General features: G+C 46.9%; 1 protein-coding gene across 1 annotated transcript in view; it reads left to right on the top strand.

The window, feature by feature from the left end:
• LOC102793949 (cGMP-dependent protein kinase 1-like) overlaps positions 1-19,609 on the top strand; it is a 54,505-nt gene that overhangs the window by 31,765 nt on the left and 3,131 nt on the right. The window contains exons 4-17 of the mRNA XM_087845026.1: positions 2,917-3,022; positions 3,798-3,861; positions 3,945-4,022; positions 4,110-4,204; positions 6,183-6,248; positions 10,337-10,411; positions 13,021-13,117; positions 16,130-16,269; positions 16,973-17,062; positions 17,362-17,503; positions 17,633-17,796; positions 17,875-17,997; positions 18,074-18,136; positions 18,264-18,330. Of these exons, the coding sequence (XP_087701152.1) occupies positions 2,917-3,022; positions 3,798-3,861; positions 3,945-4,022; positions 4,110-4,204; positions 6,183-6,248; positions 10,337-10,411; positions 13,021-13,117; positions 16,130-16,269; positions 16,973-17,062; positions 17,362-17,503; positions 17,633-17,796; positions 17,875-17,997; positions 18,074-18,136; positions 18,264-18,330 (1,370 nt within the window). The remainder of the gene's footprint in view (positions 1-2,916; positions 3,023-3,797; positions 3,862-3,944; positions 4,023-4,109; positions 4,205-6,182; positions 6,249-10,336; positions 10,412-13,020; positions 13,118-16,129; positions 16,270-16,972; positions 17,063-17,361; positions 17,504-17,632; positions 17,797-17,874; positions 17,998-18,073; positions 18,137-18,263; positions 18,331-19,609) is intronic.

The raw sequence follows: 19,609 nt of genomic DNA, 5'->3' as shown, positions 1-19,609 counted from the left end.
AAGTTAACGCTGCTCCTGGGACAGCAAACCTGAGCTTCCCTCAGCTCAGGGTCAACAAACTCAGAGTTGTAGTTGAGCCTGCTTCCTGTTATCAGGTGGGTCAGAAACGTCAATCATTCAGGTGTCAAGCAAGCAGGCCAATCACACCACCCTGGAATCACACCACCCTGGAATCACACCACCCTGGAATCACACTGCCCTGGAATCACACTGCCTTGGAATCTCACCGCCCTGGAATCACACCGCCCTGGAATCACACTGCCTTGGAATCTCACCACCCTGGAATCACACCACCCTGGAATCACACCACCCTGGAATCACACCACCCTGGAATCACACCACCCTGGAATCACACCACCCTGGAATCACACCGCCCTGGAATCACACCGCCCTGGAATCACACCACCCTGGAATCACACAGAGACTCCGGCCCTTTGAGAACAAACAGCCTGAGAGTGTTTCTGTAGCTGTTTGTGGTCCTGACCTGACTGAAGGTGCTTCTGAATATGAATAACTCTGACCTTTGACCTTTACAGCACACGCACTGTAGAGATTCTGATGTTCACTCTGGTTAGTTATAAATAGATGTTAATAACGGTCCGTCCGCCCCCCTGCATCACACTCGCACTGTAAACTCCGCTCAGACCGTCGTATCTGCTGCTCTGAGGGTCTCCCGTTGTTTCCGTGGTTACAGAAACACTTGGTATCTCCATAGCAACAGGCAGCAGGTCATAAAGCAGTGGAAAAAGTAATAAAGAGTAATGGCCAAACAGCAACTGAGACGCCACCACAGAGAAGGTAATGTGGTGTAATGCACTAGCTCATCATCAGTCTGAGTTTCAGGTTCTGCAGCTGAAACATGAAGTCAGCGCTGAAGCAACAACCTGCAGTTCCTCCAACATGCAGCAGGGGCAGCAGTGAGTCCGTGCCCATGGAGTCCCATGTTAAAATAAACATTTTTACAGCCTGATGCACAAAATGTTTGGTCTCTATGGATCATTTAATCCTTTATAACACCTGTTTTTTAACTCAGCTGTCTGCTTTTTAAGGGGCGTGGCCTCTTTGATTGACAGGTGATACAGGTGGCTGTAGCAGCTAGCTGTCTGCTGGCTGCACTGGAGCTCTGGACCATGTTTGTGCTGCTTGAGCCTTTTGGAGCATTTTTAATGACATCATGTGACCAATAATATGGCTGCTGTGAGGTCACTGTGGTAACAGAGCGTCCAGCTAAAGCTTCTTAATTCCAGAAACCATGTAAACGATTAGACTATTAATCACAAACTTACAGAAACAAAGATTGTGTGTTTACTATTTAAATATATAATTTATTTGTTAGTCTCAGAAAGATAGTATTTAAAGGTGGAAAGCAGAGCGAGTGGTGTGGGAGTAGGAGTGAGACTCTTCTGTATACAGAAAATCCATCCCTGTGTGCTCGTGTTTCCTCACACCTCCGCTCATTACACCGAAGGAAGTTTGAGCAAGTCTCTGCATCGCCACGGTAACTGCCAGCAACTTCAGGTGGATGACTTGTACCCATGGCAACCGCCTCGGTCTCAGCATCGGTGCTGGAGTTTATGGGATGGCTAACAGATGTTGAAAGCGTCCGGATCCACACTGACAGCGTGAGCTCCCACGACCCCTAAAGTAACCTGAACACTCATACGACCCACCACCACGTACCAACTACACCAGATCAGGTGCGTGAGCTGTGTCAGAGTTTCCTGTGTCAGAGTTTCCTGTGTCAGAGTTTTGCATATCTGACCTGATCTGATTGAACGATGTGTCCAGGTTCAAACACAGCTGCTCTGGCTGCTGCTCAGACGTAAAACCTGGCAGCTGCTGGTCCTCAGACACTGATCACAGCAGCGGGTTCCTGATATCAGAGTATCGCTTACTGCCTCGTTTCTGTCCTCCTCTCATTGGCTCAACATTACGACTGTCTGGGGAATCAAACCTGCGTCACCTTGATGTCAGCACGCAGATCTGAGACTCCAGACAAAAAGGACCCAGTCCTACACAGTGATTGGTCCGTTTGAAATGACTGTGCTCTCTCTGGTAGTGTCCACTGCTCTCTGTAACTCTGAGTAAACCTTTATAATGAGCATAAGTCAATCTGATCCAGCAGTCCCTGACAAATAAACGGCATCACATTTATGAGCTGTTTGTCGTCGTCTCCAGGTGTAATCGTTTTTACTATCAGCACCGAGCATCTCAGGCACAAACACTTCCTTCAGGCTGCATTAGATCTATTAGATATTCAGTATTAATGGATCAAATCACGACTAATTGGAGTCGAGGACGTGAGATGCACTCTGAAACGCTCTGCTGGTAACGAGCAGACAAACTGTGTTTAATGAGCTCAAAGACTTCCTGTTAAAACACGAGTCAGAGATGTGACTTTTAAAGAGCTGAAATCTGTTAACCAAATGAAGCGCGCCGCTGCTAACGAGCACGCCGCTGCTAACGAGCACGCCGCTATAAATGAGCGTGCTCCTGTTAACAAGCATGGCGCTGTAAATGTGCGCTTCACTGTAGATGAGCGCGCTGCTGTTAACAGCCACCTGCTATTAATGTGCACGCCACTGTTAATGCGCACGCTGCAGTTAACGAGCTGGACTTTAGCAGCTGTAATGGTTCATGTTACTAAGCAACAACTTTGCCTCAGGGATTTCTGGATAAAAATTGTTATGAAGAAATTTCTGTGCAGACTGTTTGACACAAAACTTTCATCACGTGTGTGTGTGTGTCATTTTCAGACCACACACACCATCACTGGCTGTACACACCGGAGGTCGTCATGTGTTTCCACAGCAGCCACAGATCCTTCCCTCTGCATCCTTTCAGCATGTTTCCTTTAACTGAGTCAAAGTGACGCGGAGCTGTCGATGCTCATGATGCTACATGTGTGTTTCGTAGCTCTGACCCATGTGAAGCTGTGGGCCATCGACCGGCAGTGCTTCCAGACCATCATGATGAGAACCGGACTCATCAAACACGCCGAGTACATGGACTTCCTGAAGAGGTGAGAAACTGCCATCAATGCCGCAGAGTTTAGGAAAAGCTTTACAAGTAAACCCAGAAACCTTCTCAGGCTTATAAAACTTATTTTGTTTATTAATTACATTTATTATTTATTAGTCTGTTAGTCAGTGAGAGTAAAGCACATGTAGGTAATACTTCAATACAGCTGTGCACAGATGTGGAAGGACACCAACCAGGAGTCCAGCAGCTGTTTCCTGTGAGACATTCATTCATTATAAATGAGAACATTTCAAAACTAAAATGGAATAAATGTGTTGATATATTTACCAGAACAATTCAGGTTGTAATAATATTCACATTGTAAACAATATAAATGTGATAATATAAATATGTACTGTAACATCAGTGAGAAACAGAAAGAGTCTCATAACGTGATCGTGTTCTCGTCTTCTGGGCCGTTTTACAGACTTTAAGTTTGTTTGAATCAGCTGATCGATCAGAAGCTGCTCAGCTGGGAAGATTAAAAGTTTGTGCTGCTTCACAAATACGCAGCTTCACGCCCGTGAACTCTGAACGCTGACCTGAAGTTACCGTTCGATGCTCAGTCGAACCGTCACAAGTACAAACATATCGTTGCATTTGTATATGTCGCAAATCCTCACGTCCCTCCACAGTGGTTACTCACAGTTGCATTATTGGTCCTCTGGTCAGACAAGGAGGAGCTCACAAGGAGGAACGTGGCTCAATTCATCTCGTATTTATTATCTTTTCACAACAAACTTTTAAGTTTGAATCATTCCTGTCTGTGTCCGCAGCGTTCCCACCTTCCAGAGTCTTCCCGAGGAAACTCTCAGCAAACTGGCGGATGTCATGGAGGAGGTGAGTTTGTACCCGCCCCCTCGTCTTCTTCTGTGGGAGTGGCCCTGTAAATACTCCAATCAGACGCTGTCTTCTGGGTTTAGACTCATTATTCGGATGGAGAGTACATCATCAGACAGGGAGCCCGAGGAGACACCTTCTTCATCATCAGCAAAGGGAAGGTCAGTCCATCCTCCTCTTCGTCTTCCTCTCATTCGTTTCCTAGTGACGGATCTGCCCGCTCATCCTCCTCCAATACATCCTCACAGGTGAATGTGACCCAGGGGGATTCAGCCACCCAGCAGCCGATACACCTCAGGGAGCTCGTCAAGGGAGACTGGTTTGGAGAGAGAGCACTACAGGGGTAAGGTCACGTGACCCAAATATGTTGTGTTATTACGTTAGGCTGGTTTAAAATTCGCTCTGAAGATCAGAAGGTGCAGCTCAGTTCACTCTGACGGCCCTGAAAGACGTCAGCTCACACGGACAAAAGGAAATGTTTTTGACAGTTCATCAAACCTTCTGTTTGTCAGGGCCAGCCAGTCAGAAAAGGGGGGAGGGGCTAAAACGTTTGGTTTTAGACTGAGGGCGACGTGAGATGGGAGGGAGCAGAATCAGTGTCCAGATGGTGGCGCTGCAGGGAGGATGATGATGTCACCGACATGTTTAGGATTCTGTGGGCTGCACCTGCACAGGTGAAAGGTCATTCAGGGTGGACATACTTCTCATAACGCCGTCTCTGAGTGAGTCTGACAGGAAATGAGGTCACCGGGAGCACTTTAATGGGACGCTTGTTTCCCATCTTCGTGAGGACGTCCTGTCCAAACAGATTTCGTCTCAGCTAAAACACCTGCAGGAGAATCTGGCGTTGGCGGCTCAGGAGCTTCGAGGTGGAGCGAGATGAGGCGTGTCAGAGTCCGCACATGTGAAGTCGGAACATGTGTGCGCTTTGCTAACCTCCTGCCATCATCACAGCTGCTGCTAATTGGTTTGAAGTGTTTCTGTTTCCCCGCGGAGCGCCGTTTACACACTGGCCCATCTGCGAGTGTCAGTGTGAGCGCCTCGGTCTCAGAGCTTTTCTGTAAAGAGCTGGAAGGAGGATGAGCTCACACTGACTCATTTATTCAGACAGCAGGAGGCTGAATCAAAGGCTGCAGCTTCACCGCAGGCCAAAGTCCACGTTCAACCTCGGAGGACTCTCCTGCATCGCTCCGTCATGTGGACCAACCCAACACAGCGCGAGCTTCACCTTTTTAAAATCAAAAGAAATAAAGGTGCAAGCTTTCTCACCTGTTGGGTATTTGTGGCCCGAGGTCGTCGGTTTGATTCCCTTTGAGCGTCTTTGAGCTGCACGCTGAACCCTGAAAGACTCCATCTGTGGGAGGGTGGAGACGTTCTGCCCCGTCGTGTTATTTACCACGAAGCACAAACTCAAAAAGATTCAAACATGAATATTTGGGAAATATGTTCATAAATCAAAATTTCACAAGCAACAAATTTCATAAAAATCCAGAAAAAGACAGATGAGAGGTGGTGGAGCTGGATGGGTTCAAGTACCAGGGGTCAAAGAGGGTGGTGCAGGGTGGAGTGGGTGGAGACGAGTGTCAGAGGTCAGAGGGAGAGCAACATGAGTGAAAGGGTTTAAAGATGGAGGTGAGCTGAAGGTGTTCAGATGTTCAGTGAGCAGGAAAACAATGGTTTGGTTTCCACTTTAACACGTGAACCAAACATGAAGCTCAAGTGAAACATGAACAAGAACAGGCGTGTTTTCCTTCTTCACCTGAACCCTGTTAGGGAGCGGGCGGCCATCCCAGAACCAATCAGGAAGCACCAGCACCTGCCGGTCGACTGACCTCAGCAAGCAGCAGGACACGAAGCTGTCTGGCCTGATGGATGTTCAGGGGGAAGCAGCTGCTGAACGTGAGGAAGGCTGTTAAAGTGTGAGCTGCAGTCAGGAGTCCAGCAGCGGTATGAAGCAGCCCGAGCCGCGATAAAATCTTCTTACTCGGTCTGTCAGGGTCTGCTCTGCATGACCGATCCATCCGTTTCCCCCTCGTTAGCCTCGAGCCTTGAGGTGTCACGCTCCCATGATTGCCTGGGAGCAGAGCGAGGTCTCCTCCGTGACAGATGCCTCTAAAGGATCTGCGAGTCGAATTGAAAGCAGTGCTCGTGCAGGAAAACAGCACTTCATTCATATTTCATTACACTGGTGCAGTCTCGGAGCCTCAGCATAACCTGTGTGTGTGTGTGTGTGTGTGTGTGTGTGTGTGTGTGTGTGTGTGTGTGTGTGTGTGTGTGTGTGTGTGTGTGCGTGCGTGTGTGTGTGTGTGTGTGGTCCACAGGGAGGATGTCAGAACAGCCAACGTGGTTGCCACGGAGCCGGTCACCTGCCTGGTCATCGACAGAGAGTGAGTCGTTACATGTTGTTCACTCAGGCTCAGCTCACCTGTGCGTGCTGCGCTCGTGTGTCACCTGAGCAGGTGAACCTGTCGGCCGTGTTTCCTCCTTCACAGCGTCCTCACTTTGTGTCTGACTGTTTAAACACACAGAGTGGAGCTGCTGCTGCCCCCTGCTGGGCCTCACAGCTAACTACACACACAGCGCAGCATATGAAGCTCTTTTCTTTTCTTCCATAAAATGAGCTCAAAGAGAAAAACAAACACAAAGTGCTGATTTTTAAATGAGCACACAGGTGTTAAACAGTCTGACTGCAGTTTGGGGGATTTTTATCCCCATTGGTGGAGATGATTAGCAGGAATTTACAAAGAAGCCGGAGCGCCGTGCGGGACAAATGATTTCACACTTTCTTTCTGTCATGAAATGAAAGTAAACCCCCATAATTAAAGCTTTCAGCACTAAGGTGCTAAATGAATTAGCTCATTATTTGGCTGAGGTGGTTCGTGATAAATGAAAGTGATTGTTTACCTGCTAACGCTGGCTGTGTTTCCACACAAAGTGCAGATCGTACTGATGTCAGAGCAGTGAAAGCAGAGCTTAGCGACAGATTGGCTACACGCTAATCTCCCATCAGGCTCCATCAAAGTCCAGAGGTTCATCAAAAATGCACATGTGCAAACACGATGCGTGACAAGCTTAGTGTTGTCCGATTAACAGGACACAGACACACGATGACATGAACCCCACACGGAGTTCAGCGGCTCCATAATCAGGTGGATTAATTCTTGCCTTGCCATGTTGGTCCATTTGATTGACCTTTATTATAATTATGTATTTATTTTATTTTATTTTCAGTTGTTACAAATGGGACAGACATGACTGGGGGATAGGATGAAAGAAAGAGAGGGAGAGAGAGACAAACAGAGGGGAGAGCGAAAAAAGAAACGTAAACAAACAAACAAAAAAGAAAAAAAAAGAAAAAAGAAAACACCTGCATAACCTGTTGAGAGAATAAGAAAACAAACAAGAGCAACATAATAAAACAGCACCATCACAATAACTAGCTAACAATAGATAACAGTAGATAACAATAGATACTAAATATTAAACGCTATTGTGCAGCACGCAAGACAGACAGCGCACAATGTGCTTTGAGGCAGCAGCCAAGAAAGGTGTAGTCCACGTCTGTGCACACCTGTGTGGATCAGCACGCTTGTATTCCAAAGGTTTCTCCATGTAACGATCTGCTAGGCAGTGTAGAGAGCCATAGCCCCGCCCCCCAGGGCATGAAGCAGGTATGAAGGAGATCCAGGCCCCAGACATCCAGAGGCCCCAGAGTACGAGGACCCAAGAAGGAGCACCAGGGGGGAACCGTGCCACCCTCCTGGGAAGAGCTGAGCCCCAAACAAGAGGTCACCCAGCAGCCTCGGAGCAGAGGCCAGAGGGGGTTGCAGTGGCGTGCCCGCGGGCTCTGCCGGCAGCCAGCTGTGCCAGAGAGGACCGAGCTTCAGGCCCAGTTGTGTTTTCAAAATTGGAGTCAATAGTGTGAACATGCTACAGGTCATGAACAAGATTTTTTTAAATTGTCATTGTAAGTGGGATAAAGCAGTTAACTTAAAGTAGTCTAACATAAATGCTGTAATTAGATTACTTTAATAAACATGTAACTTGGATGATTGGATGCTGGCGTGACCACAGTGCACACGTCTGCTGTTGCTCACAGTGGTCCAAGCTTAGGGAGTTTGTGTGTTCAGACACATGAAACATTAGAGGGAACGTTGGAGCTGAGGAAGAGGCAGAAGAAGAGCGGAGTGCAGGCAGCAGGTGGACGACTAATGAGATGATCCCACCTCACAGCCTCTTTTAAAAGGATGCAAATTAAATCTGAAGTTTGGAACAACTGCACAATCAACAGTTTGCTGTATGACCTCAGGTGTGACAGATGTTCTCTATTTATTTCCTCTTTTAATTAAACTCACAGCATGGACCAGTGTGATAGTATCACAGCTTTTATTCCCACACAAGGAAACAGTGAAGGGAACGAGTCCTCCCTGTGTGGATCCTCAGCCTCTTTCCTAACGTGAAGGTAAAAGCACTCACACAGGATGTGAGTCTGTCCTGCAGACGTCCTTCACCATGGAGCACTGAGACTGATCTCAGGTCAGAGGGCGTCCTCTGCCAGGTTCTCCTGCGTCGCAGCGGGCTTTAAGCGTGGGGGAAAGCCCCTCTTAGAAATGAGTCGTAATTTGTATTACGAGCTGCCGTAGACTTCCTCTGCAGCTGTGATCAGCTGACCTTTGTGGCTTTGACCAGCTGTTAGCTGAGCTGTGGTGGCTGGTTTGCAGCACCTCCGTGCTGTGAAGTTTAAATGCATCACTGCAGACCTCACCACACGGCTGTGAACTAACCAGCTCTGCGTGTTCGAGGTCTCTATGAGTTCTCTTACAGTAAAAGCTCTCTGGGGCGACTCTGTTGTGACATTTAAACAACACTGGATTAAAGTCACTGATCTGGTGCTTTACGCTGGTCTCTGTGCTTCCTGTACACGTCGAGGTCTTTTTCATTTAGTTCCCTCTCTGCCTGCTGTCGGTCTTTTGTCCCTGTTCAGTTTTAGGTCCTTCATCACGTTCTCAGTGAGTTGTCTGTTCCCACATCTTCTTTATACAGCCTGAGTTTCACTTGAGTCACAGTGTCTGTTTATCAGCCCCGTGTTTTTGGATGATGTTCATGAGCTCTGGTTTCCCACTAAGTGTGGTTTTAGTTTATTCTTGCTTATTTGCGAGTCCTTCTGTTCTTCGAACCTCGACAACACTGACTAAGGTTACGTTCACGCTGCAGGCGAAGGCATCAAATCTGACCTTTTTGACCCTCTGCGACCATCTATCCCATCATGGTATTTTCAAATCTGATCTGGGTCACTTTCGTATGTGGTGCTGAATCCGATACGTATCCAATGTTTCACAAAGCTGCTGTTTGATGGTCATGTCACATTAAATCCGTCTTTTACGTCACCGACACAAGACAGACGCTAGTTATCAGCGCCAGAGAAGACATCGCGAACGCTTCCATCCAGTGAAACTGTTGGGAAGACAGCACTGGAGAAACAACAGCAATAAGGATCATTGTTAGACCAAATGTAAATAACAAAATAACTTAAAGGAAAATTGGGAAACGTAAGGTCGGAAGTCTGTATATTAAGGCCATCAGTCAAACAATACTGTTGCTCTGGGTCTAAACAGAGCACGTTGTGTGTGACGTCTTCTTTTGCGCATGCGGCCGCTTTGAGCGTTCACACTAGAGCGCGTTTGCTGTCGCATTTTATTTGTAGTGTGAACGAGCAGACAAAAAATCGGATTTGATCAAAAAATCTGAATTGAGCATTAAGACCTGCAGAGTGAACCTGATACTTTCATCCAACCTTTTAACAACAATATTCAACTTCAGCTTGTTTTTTGAGATCTTTAAATTTGCCCCTCCTTTAAATACCAATGCAGGTTAAAACTGGTGCTGAGCAGTCCTTACAGCTCTTCATCGCTCCCCCCCCGTAGAGTCACAGCCCCCACTTTATTGACATGTGCACCGTGAACGCACCACAGAGAGGAGGAGGAAGTGTCAGTCACTTTCCTGTTACTGACAGTCTGACTGCAGCACTGACTCTGCAGTAAACTGTCCCACTTGAACCTTGTTTGGTATCCACAGCTCTCAGCTCCTCAAACTGGGTCCTTGTTTGTGTGCCACCCATAGGGGGCGCTAGAATCAGCGCAGCAGACCCACGGAGGTCATCTCTTTGTCTGTAAACTCCTCACAGGTACATCACTGGTACACAGGTATATCTTAGGCCTCTGAAGGTTCGCGTCTGTATCAGGTAGCGTATCCTTAAGTTGCCTAGCAACCACGTAGCAACAGGCTTAAATGTCCCATCAGTAGCTTATAAACAACCTCCTATATTTCACGTTTCTCGACGTGAGCGAGTCCACCAGTTTGCCCACATTTACCAGAGTCAGTCAGATAAACAGGAGCAAAAGCACGTGTGCATGAACATGGAAAAACATCTTGAATGGCGTGTTCTGATTGGCTGCTCTCTCCACCTCCCTCTCAGCTCATTCAAGCATCTGATTGGTGGCCTGGACGACGTCTCCAATAAAGGCTACGAGGACGCTGAACTCAAAGCCAAGTAGGTGTGCCACACTCACACAGCCTCAGCAGAGTCCTGCACACTCAGGTTTTACTTCACGTCAAAGTGGTTCAGAGGAAATATTCAGCTTCTGTTTTTACATGTCAGACTTTTCTGAATCAGCTGGTACTGAACGTGTCGTCACCCTCCGTCTGTGTTTCTCCAACACGCTCACGTATGTTTGCAGCAGAAACCGGACACGGGCTTATATAAGACGCACAGGCCGAGCAGGTCACATGACTGCTCGCTCTGTTTCTCCTTAAATCTGCATAAATCGCTCGTTTGTGTGAACTCTGAGCTCTTTGGTTGAAGACGTCGAGCCGATGCGACGCTCACGACTGCTCACTCTTTACTGCCCACGCCCTCAGTTCCTTCAATCAGAAACGAGCTACAGTAACCTACTCTGCACATGCTCAGTACGGCTCTCCATCTGAACGTCTTTATGTTCCTGTTGAAAAGAATAATCAGCAAAGAAGCAGTTTTACACTAAAGACTCCACGACGTCATCGAGGAACAAATCTGCTTCACACACAGACTCACACAGACACACACACACACACTCTCACACACACAGACTCACACACACACACACAGACACACACACAGGTGTGCTGCTGTCAGTCATGGCTGTTTACCATGACTGCTGTTACCATAGAAACACTGCGTACATTTCTCAGTTTTCAAAGTAAAACTTTGTTCACGTTTGATTGTATAAACTGTTGTTGTGCTTTGGTGTTGTTCAGCAGTGTGCAATTATGAGTGAACAAAACATGAAACAACTCAAAACATGTTTTATATCTTAGTGTCTTCAAATCAGCCGCGCTTACTGCTTTGCACACGCTACATGCATGAACTGTGCAGAGACCATCAGGTCACCTTTCCTGCGTCGCACAAAGACACAGCACGTGAACCAAAGATCTCAAACTTGGACTCATCAGACCAAAGCACAGATGTCCACTGGACCAATCCATCTTTATTTATACAGCACTTTAAAATAGTTAATGCATCCATGAGTTAAAGATGATGTTAAGCTTCCTCTTAGTCTATGAGAGCAGCTTAGCATGAACCTCAGAGTAAAATAATCCTTCTTTATCTGATGCAGAGCAGCCGCTCAGCTCGTACTCTGTTTACGCCATCGTTTAATCACCAAACATTATTTTACTTCTTATCAGAGAATAAAGGTGCTTCTTTCCATTACCAGACTAAAAACAGCTAAGTATCTATAAATTCATTGTTACTGTAAATATTAATAGAGATCAAATGCAGTTATACTTATAAAGACCTTGTTCTGCAGCGTGACACCAGCTCTACTTTACACTGAGCTTCTCTCATCCTGTGTGTTCAGTGTTCTGCTCAAGGGCACGTCAGCAGGGTGAAGGTAGGATTTGATCCTGGCTGCGAGCTCTAACAGTAAATCTCTTACTTAAGACCTCGCACTAATTTTAGAGTGTTTGCGTTGTTCGTCCCAACGACCGGCAGCAGCTTCTGTTTCTGCCGTAATCTGATTCCACAGCTTCCAGGAACTAGTCAGGTCCCTGTTTACACAACAGCACAGCTGCAGAAGCATATTTCATTCAAACCTGGCAGACAAGCGAGGCTCGCCCCACGGGTGAAGGGCAGAGCGCCTAAACAACCTGAGAAGTTGAAACCTTTGCGTCCTCTGGTTTAGAGGTCAGGACAGTCTGTCCTGTAATGACTGAGCTGCGTTTACAGGCGAACCTCTCAGCAATGTTTCCATGCGCTAAAAATACTTGAGCAGCAGCAGCAGCAGCGTCCTCCTGCAGGTTCTCCTCTCAGCTCATTACGCCCTGCGGGATCGGCCGGAGCAGACGCAGACCTCTCAGAGGCTTTCCTCCGTACACTTCACTTTGAGCATGCTCAGTTGGGCTTTTTAAAAATCAGACGCCACAAAGTTGGAGTCCAGATCCTGGATCTGTGTGTGTCTGAGGTGCCGAGCTTTCCTTTGAGGTGATCCTCGGATTCACGCGGTGCGCTACAGGGTTCAGGTTTGTTTGTAACCTTGATGCACGAGGAGCTGGAGGATCTAGCGAAGTCTCCACACCTGTGGTACCACCGGACCTCCAACGCCCGCTCCTGTCCTCACCATGTAATCTGGAGGTGGAGCTCTTCCTTTGAGACGGCTCTGTTACGGACACTTTGCCGAACGTTCTCGTGAAGACTGAAGTTGTTTGTTCACACGTTTGTAGTTTGACCAACACCAGATTCCAGACTCGTAGAAGTCGGGCAGCTTACGAACTTCCCGTCAGCGTCATCTGGATGATTCCAAACCAACATTCCTGAACAAGTGGATTCACTGTTCAAATAAAGTTTGGCGATGAGAGAGCCGATTCCCGTCCCAGCGAAGGAGCAGAGAGAGCGGCTCCCCAGCCTCCCTGCTCCTCCCTCCTCTTTCTCCTTCCCCATCATCTCGTACTCCATCCAGACATCAAAGAAGTTCCCATTCTTCCACGTGGTCAGGTGCTGCAGGTAAAACCAGGTCCCTCGTTGGGAATGCCAGACAGGATTTAGCATGGGAAGAAGAAGATGAAGCCCGGTGTTTTGTCCCGGGATCGATGTCCTGTGTTTAGTGATGTGTGTTTTTGTTTCAGGTACGAGGCGGAGAACGCCTTCTTCTCCGGTCTGAAACTCACTGACTTCAACATCATCGACACGCTGGGAGTCGGAGGCTTCGGACGCGTCGAACTGGTATGATCTGACATTTTAGATTCATCTGTGCATCACTGAGAGGCGGAGGTAGTTTTACCTGAATGTGTGGATGCAGACTCACTGTGGAAGGCCACAACAAAACGATGGTTTCCGTGGAAACCACAGATCAGATGTCAGTGATGTCACCTACGTTTGTGTCAGCCTTTTCTTTGGAGCCACCAGTAAGTGGACGAGAGGGCGGAGCTCTAAGTCAGATAATGCTCGTGCTTTGATCGTCTTCATACATCACAATGATGTCCCCAAAATCCTGAACTGGAGCTCCGCCTTCAATTGGTCTGTTAGTACAGTGACCTCACAGCAGCCATGTTATTGGCCACATGATGTCATTAAAAAGGCTCCAACAGCACAAACATGGTCCAGAGGTACCGCTCAGGTGAAGCTAGCAGCTACAGGTACCTGCGTCACCATCCACCTGTCAGTTAAAGAGGCCACGCCCCTAATAATGCAAACAGGTGAGTTATAAGACTTTAATGATTATTCAGGACCAGCTTAAGAGTGATTATCAGTTTAAACTTGAGTCGTGATTCAGGCTCTGCAGGTTCACAGAAACCTCAGAGTTTCTGTCCGGCGTCGCCATCGTCCTGCCGTCCTAATAAATCTGTCAGGTATCAAACATGTGACCCCGGCCTCAGGGCGCCTCACATCATAAATACATCCACAGCTATCTGATTAAAACAGGTCATAGTGAGAAGGTTTGAGATGATGGAAAAATGTAAGGGGGGGGGAGGCAGCGGGTGGTGCAATGCAGCTCAGGGAGTCGAGTTTCTCTGCCGCAGGAGGCGGGGCCTGAAGGTACTAAAGGTCGAAGGGGAAGCCCTGCGGAGGGTTTGCCCAAAAGCAGGAAGGAATCCCCACTCAGGGTCTCCCACCGTTGCCCCGGGGATATTTTTGGAGTGTAACTCTGCTCCAAGGAAAAAGCCGACCTCTGACCCCCCGACTGTCTCACCGCAAAGACTACGAATCATGTGACGCCTCCGAGCCATCAGCGTTCCCACCAAACAGCTCCAGATGTTCTCGTAAATCAGAACAGAAAAGTTGTTTGTGTTCGATTTCACTTTATTCCCGTGGATCAGGAACATGGATCCACGGTGACTGACCTCCATCCCACTGAAACCAGCCGAGCACTGCACAGATGCATTAGAGAGGAAAACGAAGTACTTCAAAATCTGATGTTAACGTTCAGTTTACCGTTGTCCTCACTGTGATTCTGTTCAGTCCTTCAGAACTAATCAGTTGTTCTTGAGGTTGTTAGAAGACTTTAGTTTACAGGCTGGACAACACGAGTTTCCAACCATCAGCAGTGCAGAGCGGCTGAACGCTGTTCAAGTCACGGACGACCGACTGACCCTGGAAGCAGCTCAGCTAAACAGTCCTTTATCAGAAGTTTTCCCGTGTTGAGTGAAAAAGCTTCCAGCTGCTGCTGTTTCTCCGTCAGCACCGATGGTGTCGGTTACTGAGGAGGGGGTGACCTCTCAGACATGTCGGAGTAAGAAGTCAGGACCGTAATTTGAGGAATCGGTCCAGGAATAGAGGATTGTGTCATCGTCTATGAACAGCACACAGCGAGGTGTTTACAGCGAGAGTGTACGGCACAGATGCCACAGAGACACCACGCAGCTGCTCCGCTGTTTACGACATGTAATGAAGAGCTGATTTCCAGCAGAGGGACAGACCCCCGACAGAGCTGCAGGGAAAGTATCGGACCTCTGCTCGTCTTTGTGTTTGCATATTTGTAACACCGACTCTGTCCATCGAACAAGTTTAATATTAGACTAGACTCAGCACAGAGTACAGGATTCAAATAAAGCTTATTCGTATCTACCTGACCAGTCTGAAAATGACTGCCCTCCTCGTTAAATCTGCTCTCTGTGCCCTCTGACTGTGACCTTTTGTGGAAAGCTGACTCAAGAAATCACTTAAATAGAAGCCTGCAGGCGTCACTGGGCTCAGTTAAGGTCAGAGGTCATCCCCATGTGATTTGTTTGTGTAATGTCTGTATGGTCAGAAGGGTAAGATGGCGCTGGCAGAGGTCGGCAGCCTTAACAACAAATTTCCCACACGTGGGACTAATAAAGGTATAACGCTATCTTAAGGTCATCACACAGACGCGTATCACATCTGCCACCAAACATCTGGATGGTTCCCGAGACTTCTGGGAAATATTCTGTGGACTGACGAGACAGAAGCTGAACGTTCTGGAAGATCTGAGTCCCGTCACATCAGACTAACAGTGCTTCATAAAGAGAGCGTCGCGGCGGCAGGCAGACTCCGTGGTCGTCGTGTGATGTCCAGGACGGCTCGCCGTAATCGACCAGAAAACCCTGAAGGAGGATGTCCGCCCATCAGTTTGTTTGGTGATGTTGAAGAGCACTTGGTTCTGCAGCAGGACAATGATCCGGAACCAAAATGAAGGTTTTAGAGCGGCCGAGTCAAAGTCCGGACTTAAATCAGACGAGATGTTTTGGCGTGAAACCCCTCCAAAATGTCTGGATTCAACAAGAGGGGCCAAAGTTCCCCACAGCAATGAGGAAGACTCACACATCACAAACACTTGATTGCAGTTCTTGCTGCCGATCGTGGCACAACCAGTTATTACCAGTATGACCATCCATGTGCTTCGGTAACTTTTTCCCTGAATAAATGAAAAGATCTTTTAAACACTGTTTGTTGTCTTTGTCTGATATTGAACTTTGTGATGATCTAAAACATGAAATCAGATGTGAGAGCACAAGACTGTGGACCAGTAAGTTTTTCAAAATAAAACAAAAACAAGAGTAGCATGCTTTTTTAGCTTGGAGAAATTATGAAAGTGGCGCGATACGCAGCGACTGAATCTCAGTTGTTCTAACTGTATCCCAGAGGGGACGTCACCATCTCTGGAAGTGTTGGACCTCCTCGAGAACATAAAGCTTCCTGGGTTTGACTGATGCAGGTGTATCTAGCTGTGTCGCTAGCTCTTTACGCCCTCTACGACCCGTTGTGTTTGTTCAGGTGCAGCTGAAGAGCGAAGAGGCAAAGACGTTCGCCATGAAGATCCTGAAGAAGCGTCACATCGTGGACACGAGGCAGCAGGAGCACATTCGCTCTGAGAAGCACATCATGACCGAGGCGCACTCGGACTTCATCGTCAGGTCGGCACAACAACCGTCACTGAAGGCTTTGTGTTTGATGGAAACAATGAAAGATGCTTTACAATACATACTTTAATTTAAAGATGAATTTTTAAGTAAAATATTCAAAAACGCTTAATTGTTTTATGACATTTTGTATCAGGCAAAAAAAACCTCATCAACCTGCCGATCAAAGTCACGTGACCAGAGTTTAACATCTGTCACGTGACCAGAGTTTAACATCGGTCACGTGACCAGAGTTTAACATCGGTCACGTGACCAGAGTTTAACATCGGTCACGTGACCAGAGTTTAACATCGGTCACATGACCAGAGTTTAACATCGGTCATGTTTACCATCGGTCATGTGACCAGAGTTTGACATTGGTCATGTTTACCATCGGTCACGTGACCACAGTTTAACATCGGTCATGTGACCAGAGTTTGACATTGGTGTAATGTTGTGTAATATTTATATTCATGCGCTTTGATATATAAACTTTGTGGAAAATTTGCAGTGAGAAAAAAGTCTGGATTTACAAAATAAAATCCTTGAATCAGATTTCTTCTTTCTGTTTCTGGCTTCCAGACGAAGTAAAAAGTAAGACAGGCTGGAGTCTGGCCAGGAGAAACATTCATGTTCGTGGGCTTTTTAAAAACGGACATAAACACAATGCTGCACGTAACCGTCAGAAAGATGAGCTGCTGTTGTTCTTTGTGCTCAGGTTGTACCGCACCTTTAAAGACAGTAAATATCTGTACATGCTGATGGAGGCGTGTCTGGGCGGAGAGCTGTGGACCATACTGAGAGACCGGTACGCGTCACACAAAACTCTCATCATGTACAACTTGTGTAAAATGTAGTAAAATAGTTATAGTCATGAAACGGTCAAAAAAGCTTCATTTAGAACAAAATCAATGAAACCGTCATTTGTGAAACATGAGACAAAACCTCTGATGATGTCACCTCAGACTGAAGGATCTGACCTTTCATTGGCTAAAACCCAAATAAGAAACATGTGCACATTGCAGCCTTTAAAACCTGTCAGTGAGTCGTCACAGAGGCTCAGGACGTGCTGAGAGCGCCGTCACAGCTCTTTAAACTCCGTTTCAGGGGCTCCTTTGAAGATTCCACCACCAGGTTCTACACGGGCTGCGTGGTCGAAGCGTTCGCCTACCTGCACGCCAAAGGCATCATTTACAGAGACCTGAAACCCGAAAACCTCATTCTGGACAGCCGAGGATACGCCAAGCTGGTACGCACTAACACCTCCCTTATTTTTGACGAACAATCAGACGTAAGTCGAGGAACAGTGTCAGAAAGAAGGATGCTGTAAATTTGTCATCACATTCACATGAGGAGCTCATCAGCCTGTTTTTTTCAGGTGGACTTTGGCTTTGCTAAGAAAATCGGTTTTTGTAAGAAGACGTGGACGTTCTGCGGGACGCCGGAGTACGTCGCTCCAGAGATCATCCTCAACAAGGGTCATGACGTCTCTGCTGACTACTGGTCTCTGGGTATTCTGATGTACGAGCTGCTGACCGGCAGGTGAGGATCCAACTCGGTGCTGGACGTTTTCGTTTTTTGCTTTCGTGTGTGTGGTTCAGTGTCTGCTTGTGTCTCCAGCCCTCCGTTTTCAGGTCCAGATCCAATGAAGACCTACAATGTCATCCTGAGAGGCATCGACATGATCGAGTTTCCAAAGAAAATCACCAAGAACGCCGCCAATCTCATCAAGAAGCTCTGCAGGTAGGGGGCGCTGTCTGAGCCACAGTTCACTGTTTTCATCTCCAGGAAAAGTATCTAACCACAGCTGTGCTGGCAGGGACAATCCTTCAGAGAGACTCGGAAACCTCAAAAATGGAGTCAAAGACATCCAGAAACACAAGTGAGTGAGCTGCTCACAAAACATGAAGCATGAGGATGACCTTTGACCTGGATCAGCCCTCACCTGTGTGTGTGTGTGTGTGTGTGTGTGTGTGTGTGTGTGTGTGTGTGTGTGTGTGCGTGCTCAGGTGGTTTGAAGGTTTTAACTGGGAGGGTCTAAGAAAAGGAACGCTGACTCCACCCATCACACCAGATGTGAGTAGAAATAAAAATTTTCTTCTTGAATCGTCAAAGCCTGAAGATTCTCTGCTGATTTTTAAAGTTTAAAACAACAAATTATTTTGATTGTCTCCTGATGTTGGGAGTCTGCTTCATGTATATTTGATTTAGTTGATGGTAGTTTTCACTCGGACACAGAGGCACTTAATGACAGGCAGGATCATCAGACTGATCATCAACTTCTGTCCCGCACTAAAAATCTGATTTGATGTTGTTTGTGCTGTAGACTGGCTCAATATGTGGAGTTAGAAATCAACCATTTTGTAGCGAACCCCCCCGAATGAAGGATGACACTTTACTGATGACGTTTTGAAGGTTTAATGGCAGTAAACCATCAATCTCACCGTAAGAGCTGGGGATGTATACATAGAAACAGCGTGTAAGCAAAAATAATCCATTACAATCGTAAACCTTATAACATGAAGTTCGTTTCAACGTAACATTTAACAAATGTAGCGACTGTCACAAAAACATCTAAACGTGTCCTCATTTATATCATAACCATACCTTGTGCCTCTATCAAGGGGGCTGCTAATGACAAAAGAAATCTCCATAGGCTCCGTTAAGCCATCACATTTCAAAACTCCCGCGACTGCCGCTGAAAACTGCGCCAAAAACAGTTTTACAGGAAATCGTCCCATCAAAATAAAAGCTTCTACACACGAACAGGAAGTTGGTAGTAGAAAACAGCAATGAGTGCCAAAATAAGGTGCAAGGAAAGGCATTCAGGGTTATTTACACATTTTTATCCTCACTGAGATAAAAACACTTTACCAAAGACACCCTGGCAATAAGTCTTATGTTTAGTTGGACATGATTTCGGTCTCTAATAAATGAAAGAATCAACCATCCCTGCTAGAACAAGTTCATAAACGGACCTGTGAGTTCATCTCATCACTGTGAAACTGACAGCTCTCCATGTTTACATGGACCCTCAGCCATGAGGTCAGTTTTAGTTTGGGTCTTGACATTTTGTGCACATATCACTCGTATCTTACTCCTCTCATTTCCTGTTTTTTCGTCTCTCACAAAAAGTACTGAAGAGAATGAAGGAATGTAATCGAAGGCAAATTTATATTTGGTGCATGTCCAACGGGGAAGAACCCAGATGGGACCAGGACGTGCTCCAGAGACTGAACCTCTCGGCTTTTCTGGTCTAACTTACACGTATTCAAACTGGCACAACGTTAAATCTGTGGTGAAGAGTTCCTGTAGCTTCAAACAGGTGCTCCCCATTGTCACCTCGAGCTTCTCG

This window comes from Neolamprologus brichardi, chromosome 8 (assembly GCF_056152115.1).
Source record: "Neolamprologus brichardi isolate AB-2024 chromosome 8, ASM5615211v1, whole genome shotgun sequence".
NCBI classification, from domain to species: Eukaryota; Metazoa; Chordata; class Actinopteri; order Cichliformes; family Cichlidae; genus Neolamprologus; species Neolamprologus brichardi.
The sequence above is the reverse complement of the archived record's forward strand: the minus strand, read 5'-3'. Positions and strand labels throughout refer to the sequence as shown.